General features: G+C 37.5%; 2 protein-coding genes across 3 annotated transcripts in view; one reads left to right on the top strand and one right to left on the bottom strand.

The window, feature by feature from the left end:
* LOC108249448 (tryptase-2) overlaps positions 1-3,505 on the top strand; it is a 13,993-nt gene extending 10,488 nt beyond the window's left edge. For both annotated transcript variants that reach the window (XM_017438846.2, XM_037978821.1), the window contains exons 3-5: positions 468-745; positions 2,101-2,240; positions 3,197-3,505. In XM_017438846.2, coding sequence (XP_017294335.1) covers positions 468-745; positions 2,101-2,240; positions 3,197-3,379 — 601 coding nt within the window. In that variant the 3' untranslated portion in view covers positions 3,380-3,505. The remainder of the gene's footprint in view (positions 1-467; positions 746-2,100; positions 2,241-3,196) is intronic.
* Positions 3,506-4,309: 804 nt separating this feature from the next.
* The window catches only part of dus1l (dihydrouridine synthase 1-like (S. cerevisiae)), an 18,618-nt gene continuing 13,850 nt past the window's right edge, over positions 4,310-9,077 (bottom strand). The window contains exons 11-15 of the mRNA XM_017438841.3: positions 7,384-7,472; positions 5,942-6,111; positions 5,810-5,847; positions 5,430-5,505; positions 4,310-5,033 (exon numbers count right to left, since the gene is read on the bottom strand). Of these exons, the coding sequence (XP_017294330.1) occupies positions 4,870-5,033; positions 5,430-5,505; positions 5,810-5,847; positions 5,942-6,111; positions 7,384-7,472 (537 nt within the window). The 3' untranslated portion in view covers positions 4,310-4,869. The remainder of the gene's footprint in view (positions 5,034-5,429; positions 5,506-5,809; positions 5,848-5,941; positions 6,112-7,383; positions 7,473-9,077) is intronic.

Here is a 9,077-nt window from a genome sequence, read left to right as displayed (position 1 = left end):
CATTATTGTCATTCAGCCATGTTTCTGTCAGAAATAAAACATCAATATTATGCTCGGTGATGAAATCATTAATTAATAGAGCTTTAGCACAGAGAGATCTGGTATTTAAAAGAGCCAGTTTAAGTGACTTGGGGGCTGAAAGTTCTTCAGTCATTAGTAATAATTATCATGACTGGAGGCTAAAAAAGAAAACATTCTTTAAAATCTGAGGTTTAATAGCACAGTAGACTTTACTTTTTTTACTGTGACAATGAGATCTTTATTTTTCCTTCCAAAAAAGCCAAACCAACATTAGCTGAGCTATTTATCAGAGCACAGCCTGTGAGGAAGGACATGCAGTAACAATATGGCCCAAAGAAGCTGTTGATGTCTTACTTCAGATAGATGCTTGTTACACCTGAGTGTATTGTGTGTGTGTGTGTGTGTGTGTGTGTGTGTGTGTGTGTGTGTTTGTGTGTGTACTGCAGCCGGTTGATCTCCCGTTGGAATCGAGTTGGTGTGTGGATTGGCGCCCATGAGCTGCAGAGGCCATCAGAGCGTTACATGAAGGTGGAAACTGTGATGCGTCACACAGAGTACCAAACTCAGAGCAACGGTTACATCAATGACATCGCTCTGGTTAAGGTGAAAAAAGAGATTAAGTTCTCCAAACTGGTGGCCCCGGTGAGCCTGCCCAGTGCTGATGACACCTTTGACTCCTCATCTGAGTGTTGGATGACAGGCTGGGGCCAGGTTGGAAAAAATCGTACGTTTTACACACTCATGCACAGCCATCATGATTATTATTGTTATTATTATCATATAGTTCATCTGCTGAGCTCAGAGACCTGCAACCTGCAACTATAACCAAAAATAATTAATTTGATTTTTATAACAGAAATTAATAGTTGTAGCTGTTTTCTTAAGAATAACTTTTGTAAAATTACTAACACAAACAAAACACATTAATGAAAACTTGCTAATAATTTGAAAACCTGTTAGTTTAGCTTTATTAGTCTAACTTCAAGACACAGAGTGATGTTTTCCTCTAATTCACCGGAAAATCTTTGATAGTCTGGTCATTTTTAAGTGATGATCAGTCTCAAAGTTTATCAACAGTTAGTAACTTATCAGCTGTGATATCCGTCAGAGTATGGAGAAAAAGGCAAGTCTTTGTCCAGGCTAGGTTAATGGCTAACCAATGTAGCGTTCTAATGCAGCATTCTTTTGCACCAATGTTGTTTTATAAGCCTGAAAAATTATTAAACAACCACAAACTGGCCTTCATTTGGTTAGCCATTAGTTTAGCCTGGACAAAGACTTTTTCCATTTTCTTCATCCTCTGTGCTCCATGACCGAGTCATTGAAATAAGGCTTTCGTCAAAGATTTGGCAAGTCAGTTATCTTGATAATAAATAGTAAAAGCTTACTTTTGATAAAAATGCACTGTATTAAAGTTGAAGTAAAAAAAGACTGCTATCTTTATTTTAAAATTTCAATAAGTCACAAAACTGACCTAGCTTTTATGTTCACTGTAACTATATAGTTCATTTTAAAATGGGATGTTTAATTAATCCACAAAGGACAAACATAAGTTGCATAGTTTTATCAAAGGAAATATAAACTATAAAAATTTCCCCTTGTTTGCCTAAATATAGAATTTATTTTTATACAAATGTGCAAAAATAAAACTCAAAAATTATTAGTGTTTCAGTTTTGTAATGTAACAATCAATAGTTATTATATGCAACATTCATATAACACTTAATAAGTTATCTTTATTTTGAGCTTTTATCGCAGGGGTTTAACACCCCCACTGGCTGGAAAAAGTTTCCCAGTGAATTGGAAGTGGCCCATGGACCACCAGTTGATGACCACAGTTCGGGCACATTGTGCGGCTCTGGACACATTTTATTTAATGGCCAAAGGGCCTGAAACGGTTCTTGGATTGTAAAGGTTGCAGATCCCTGTTTTAGCTGTTACAAAGATGCACTTCTAAACCTTTTTGTCAAAGGAGTGTGATTGGAAATTATAAACTGTGTCAAACTTTCATCCAGCTCTAACTCTGCACACCCTCATGTAAACATCACCTCCTCACCTTTAATCTGTGTTTCCATGCAGGCCCACTGCCAGATCCTGAGATTCTTCAGCAGGTGCAGATTCAAATCTTACCTCAGAGTGACTGCAAAGCCACATATTCTGACATGAAAGATACCATGGTGTGCGCTGGAGACCGTGCTGGAGGGAAGGATGCCTGCAACGTACGTCTAACCTCAAACATCAGCTTTAAACATATACCTACACCCAATTCTGCTCTCCACAATGCTGTTGGTAAAGTTTTAGGAGGCTGGATGTTGATATAATTAGGTAATTTTAGATAAATTCACAGAAAAGAACAGATGTAAAGGTAAAATGTTTGAAAAGATAAGAATTGTGATTTTACTACATTTTCATTTCAGTTTTTCAGCAGAAATAATCTTTTATTATTTTTTTTTTATTATGGGTTATTATGTGTTCGACATTAATGCAGAAGTTCAAGCATCAAAACAGCAATATATTATTACCATACAGAATAACATTTCATCTTGAGTTATTTGCCATTAATGGAGAAACCAGTGGGACATATACGGCTGTAAGAGGTAGGTGAGGTTCTGCATTTAAGTCATCATTAAACTGTCAGACTAATAAAATCACAGCAGAAATCAGTTAAACCCACGCAGTAATTGGTAAATCAAACATCACAAAACTGTAAATCTGTAATGTCCATGTTTGTGAAATTAATTAAATTGGCCTATTTTAATATCTCCCTCTGTTCACGTTTTTCCCCCTTCTTACTGTTTCTACCCTTCAGTAAACTGTGGGTGGGTGCCACCATCTCATCCTGGCAGGATAAGATGGTGGCACCCACCTCCCAAAACAAGAAATGAAAAAAGTTACTCATTTGAGAACATGAAAACCGAAAAACCGCTTTTAAAGAGATGTTTTTTTTAAGAACACATCATCTCTCTGTGAAGTTATTAATGTGCACATATTGTTTGATACACATTTGCAATTACCCACATTTACATACACATTGTTGTATATGCCTGTAAATTGTGTAGCACTCATTTGTGATTATTATGGGACTGATTTCTCTCCATATCTTTTATCTTTAGTGATCTCACCCTGTACTGAGTCTCAGAAACATCTTGTTCTGTGTGGTTCTGCTCTTCCACAGGGGGATTATGGGGATCCATTGGTGTGTCGTACAGCCAGTGGCTTTGTGCAGGTGGGTATCATGAGTTTTGGGAGTCCTGATGGTTGTGGTAACCCAGGCCGCCCTAGCGTCTACACCCGTGTGTCCAAATACCTGAAATTCATCAACGCCTACATCCACCAAGGCGAGGGAGCTGAGATCTGACCCTCCAAGAAGCTGAAGATGTGTTGTAGCCACTTATTAACTGTCTGTTCTATTCCTGTTACCAGCTCCTACTGCTGATTTACTTTCAGTCTTTCATCAACCTGCAATTAAAGCTTAGAAGCATCACTTTGTGTCTTTTTGTCTTTCATCATTAACACAGACTTTAAGCCCAACTAAAAGCTTTTTTTAAAGAAATGTATATCACCGCCCATCATGTCAGAGTTTTAAACCAATATTGGCTTATGTTGTGAAGGGATGGATTTATAGCCCTTTTGGTTAAACCTCGTAAATGGCATTATGCTCAAACTCTTTAAAGATGTGTTAGCACTCAGAGTGACTGCCAGCTACCACTTCACATTTTAGCTCAATATCTCTAAAACTGACTGCGTTAGAGTCATTTCTTTGTTGGTCTATTTCTTGAGTTAGCTTCAAAAGTTAATCACTTGTAAAGGTACATCTAATGAGTATTTATTGAAAGCTTCAATAAAATCTATCCTGTGGTTCATAAGATATTTTGCTAACAGATAGGCTGATTCCAATAGATGATAGTAAAGTTTAAAAATAAAGAAATTCACAATCAGATTGCATTTAAATTTTTTGTTTAGATACAAACTCTTGGAAGAATGCTGAGTATTTTCTTGGAGTAGCATGATTTCTAAAAATGTTCCTTTTTCTGGTTTATACAGACAGCTATAAATGCATTTCTTAAAGGATTCTGTGAGAATATATAATTCAATTACAGGTGGTGCAAAACACCCTCATTTTGCCCCCTTCTTTTCTTACATTCATACTGTACAGGCAGATGTATTTATCATCAAAAGGCACAGTCAAACAGAAAGGAAATCAGTGAACTGAAAACGGATCTGTAGCCAAAATAGTCCAACTAAAGTAAGGCCATCCATGACTGCAAACAAGAAAAAAAATTAATGTAAAAAAAAAAATCCTATTTTTATTAACAGCAATTTTGACTTTTCAGAACAGGATGAGACCACATGAAGCTGGTTTTATTAGCACTGAGTTAACATGGAGAGAAGTTCTTCTAAACATGTCAGGAAGCCATGAAACCAATCAAATATTTACTCCGGCTGTAGTGAAGCAATCATCTGTCAAAATGCACAAATGGAATCTGATTACTTAGGTGACCAAATAAGTTGGACAAGAAAAATGTCTGTACTATGATTTTAAAAAACCTCAAATAACCAACAACCCCCCCCACCCCCCCCCACACACACACACACACACAGTTTAACAAGTCTGAAGAGCATATCAGATGTTTTACAATCAGAACTTTTCTGTGCTCCTCTTTATGTTTCACATCAAAGCAGCATGGTTGGAATGTTGTTCTGTACCTGAAATAGTTTCACAGATATCTTTATACCCAATAAATAACTCTGACTGCAGCTATAAGCAGTTCCCTGTTAGAGACAAGTCAGAACCCATCAGCAGAAGTGTCTCTGTCCACGTGGAGATGGTCTCAGTCAGGACAGCAGCTAGGCCGTGGACTCTTCCTGCTGATCTGTACTGGACTCTAGACCTGGCTGAAGAGTGTGGCTGTTTGGCTCCATCACTGAGCTCTCCTTTCTCATGTTGCCCTTCAGCTGCTCTTCTTCAGCTTTCCGTTTCTCTGCCTTGGTCTTGAACCGCAGCCCATGGCCTGAAAACCACAGAAGATTTAAATTAACGTTTTTTCCTCTTCACCTGAATGAATCACAAATACAAAGGCAACACAAACTGGCTATAACGCAGTCATTTTTACAGATTCTGAGCTAAATTTGGTGTGGTAGTAGCTGAAACACATTCTCTGTGCAACATATCGCGAGATCTCACAATATGGCACAAAATTGCCCATAAACAGCTACAACTTTCAGCACAAATTCTTCACAAATGCGATTTAACATCTATTCACCAACAATTGCAGCGCAGTCAGATTCTACCTTCATAATCAAGTACTGTTTGCAAATTTGGTAGAAGACAAAAAAGATTTGACACAAACAAAAACATCCCATTCTCCATGTGTACAGCTGTGCAGTGAGGTGTTGAGTATACTGACTTGGACAGTCTGCCACCTCTTTAAAAGCCTTCTTCTTACAGCAGCCTCGGCACAAGTTGAAGACACATTTATTTCCCTGCAGAGTAAAAATAAAAAATGGGAAAATTTCAAATGACTAAATAACTTCATGATTATTACTTCCTGAAATCACTGATAATAAAAAAAATCACAACAGCACTAAGACAACTGGCACTAAATCATACAAAAGGTATAGTCTTTGGTGCAAGAACTGATATTCTTTAAGAAAGTGGTGATCTTTGCCTTTATGATCTAACTAAGTGGCACAAGAAGTGAATCGAAGTGAACTGCTACACATTTCACCTGAAAGTTGAACAATTCTTTATTAGATGAAAACCAAAAAGCTACAACTGACTGCTTACCTTTGGGTTTCCACACTGTTCACATTTGAGGTATTTGGCTACAAAAAGATAAAAAGTAGTCAGATTTCTTGTTTTAGCGATCAGTTGTGCTTCAACTTCAAATCAGTAAATGACAAACAAAGGTAAACTCACGTTTCTGATCAGGACTAAAATTTTTCTTGGGGTTGCGGGATCTTTTTTTCAGTTTATTTTTAGAGAGGGTGTCAGATGTTCCTTCTACATCCTCCAGCGCCCTCTTCTGACACACAGTCTTCTTCACCTCTGACCCCTGACAAGTACCGTTGGTAATTAGCTGCTTTGGCCTGTAGGTGTTGGCAAGTAGAAGAACTATGTCAAAAGAAACTGGCTTGATAATAATTAGTAGTGTGAAATATACAGTTTATGGAGTTCCTCAGGGTTTAGTGCCTGGACCAAAACTCTTTATTTTTACAGTATATGCTTCCATTACGTAAAATTATTAAACAGCATAGAATAAATTTCCATTGTTATGCTGATGATTCTCTGTTATATTTTTATCCATGAAACCTGATAAATTCAATCACTTACTTAGATTACAGGCATGTCTGTTAACAGTGTCCTACAAACTATGTATTACATAAAAACTTTGAGGAACTTCAGAACTAAAAGCCATTATTACCTCTGCCAACGAGGTAATAAAAAACCCTCAAAGATGACGCCTGTTGATTTCAAGGTTCACGGGGTCAAAGGTCAAGGTCACAGGTAAGCCTTTTGGTTAAAACTTCTCTTTGCACCTACATGTGACCCCTTTGTTACCTCCACCAAGGAGGTTATGTTTTCGGTTTTGGTTCCAGATTATGATCCGAATCACACTATTTATTTTATCATTTGTTGGCCTTGGCAAAGGTTTGCACTTTCTGAATAAAAAATAAAGAAAACAAATTCCAAAGGGCATTTGTTCCAAATATTCTGCTCTAGATTTGATGCGAAATAAAAAGCAATACAGAACCAAACATCATCACCCAACATGAAAATACAAAATAAATAAAATGGTAAACATTCAATTTTAGTTTCTCAGCTGGCTACGAGCTTGTATGGGAAAATGATGTTTGATATCAAGAATATCAAATACACAAGTGGCCTGCAGTAGTGTTTCAAAGTTGCATTTACACTACTTAGTTTGCCATACATGCACCTGTTGATGCCGTCTGCTGCTCTGGATCATCAGGAAACTTTCCCACACAGCTGATTTGAAACAATCAAGCAGGTGTTCAAGCTCCTGTGTTTCATCTGAACTAGTAATTCTTATTTTGTTTTGGTGTAGAGTGCTTTAGATAGAATCTGACTCTGATGCTTTTCTGTTAGAAGTAAATAGTTGGCAAAAAGCAGAAGTAAAATTTGCAATGGGAATAGTGATTGTCAGTGACTAATGTATTTTTTATCTTGCCCTGTGAAGTTACACCACCAATAAACACCAAGGATCCTTTGACAAGCTCCTGGGAAAATGCTGCTCCTAAAACATTTGGATTACATCCCTCTGATTACTAATGAGATTCCATTTACAGCACTAATGAATTACATTAATTAAACTGAAGAAACAGATCCCAATGACTCACACTGGTCTGACATATGGTTGGCAAATCCAGTGAGGGAAGGGCAGGCCGCTCTTATTCTCCCTTCCATCCTTCCCTTTAGCGATCTCCTCCTACATGGAGAGACACAGGCAACTGCTATAAAACACCATCAGAACGCCAAACTTACTATGCTGTAAGGAAACACACATCGTTTCACTACAAACATGCAGTATCTTCACGAACTACAGAATGGTAATACAAAGGAAGAAAAGTGTTGTCATTTAAAGAGCACACCAAAACAAATATCCTGAATAATATTTGTGTTGCTCAGGGACTCCTCAAGATCAATATCTACTTAGATATTTTATACATCAACCATCTGTCAGCCACATGACAAGCAAATGAAGTGAAGTTACTGTCCTTTAAGCCACTTCCTCTTAAAACTCTTAGAAAATGTTTACTCTAAACAAATATGAAAAAAGAAAGTATACCCTCCTTCAATAAAGGGTTTTATGTATCAGGATATAATAAAAAATAACCTGGTCTTTACCAAATTCTACAATAATTCAAATTTGACATCAAGTGTGCACAACAGATTCCACCATGGCATTATTTATTAAACAAAAACAAAGAAAAGATGGAAAAGTTGTGTGTGGAAAAACTAACTCCATCCTTGCTGCTCCATCCATCCATCTTCTACCACATCCGTGGTCGGGTCACAGAGGCAACAGGTCCAGGAGGTAAATCCAGACATCCCTTTCTCCAGTGACACTCTACAGTTCCTCATGGGAGATCCCAAGATATTCTCAGGCCAGAGAGGATACATAATCCCTCCAGCAAATTCTGGGTCTGCACCAAGGTCTCTTCCCAGTAGGACGTGCTCGAAAACCCTCCAAAAAGAGGTGCCCTTGCTGCTTCCACAGCATTTAAAAGTAAAGTAGCAGCCAGGAGCTGATGATGAAATGTGTTGATTGACAGATCATCATCAGTGTGACCAACTCTATAAAAAGCAGGAGTTTTGTCAGTTTGCTGCTCTGAAGCATACAAGTGTGTGTTGACACAATGACAAGGCAGAAAGACATCAGAAATGACTACGGATGCACCATTAAAAGTTGGCTGGTGCCAGGAATCGGCTGATTTTCAGCTTTGCCGGCTTAAATCAATAATTGGTTGATGTGAAACTCAAAAATTATTTTTTTCTCATCAGTGAATGCACCATTGCCATATGGCAATCAGTAATTCGACAGCTTCCCTAGTCCGTGAACAAACCATGATTAGGAACTAATTTGCATTTACAATAAAATGTTTTTGACATAGAAGATCTTTTTGAGTGAAGAAGGCTTAGGTATCCGTTTGAATGATCTGAAAGGTGTTTAAAATAGTCCAAGGAAGCACAAGAGGTTTAAGAGGAAACTAAAAGGAAACAATTTGCTACAGATGTTTGCCTGCAGCTCATTTTACTGTTCAGTAACATTTGGGCTGAGGTTTTTCATCAAAGTACCAACTTCCACCTAAACAGAACAAAAACTTAATTTAATTTACCGTATTTTAGAAGCTTTTACTGAGTTAAGAAGACTGTGTTTTGTTTTGTTTTTACAATCTGTAAGTTCAAAAAAGTTAAAAAACAAAAACAACTGGACTTCTATTCTGTAGTTGAAGACGTTTCGCTTCTCATCCGAGGAGCTTTCTCAATTCAGAAATAGAGAGTGTGGAGTTGAGCTTTTAAAGCTGAGATG

This window comes from Kryptolebias marmoratus, linkage group LG12 (assembly GCF_001649575.2).
Source record: "Kryptolebias marmoratus isolate JLee-2015 linkage group LG12, ASM164957v2, whole genome shotgun sequence".
Taxonomy (NCBI): Eukaryota; Metazoa; Chordata; class Actinopteri; order Cyprinodontiformes; family Rivulidae; genus Kryptolebias; species Kryptolebias marmoratus.
This window is presented reverse-complemented; position numbering and strand designations above follow the sequence as displayed.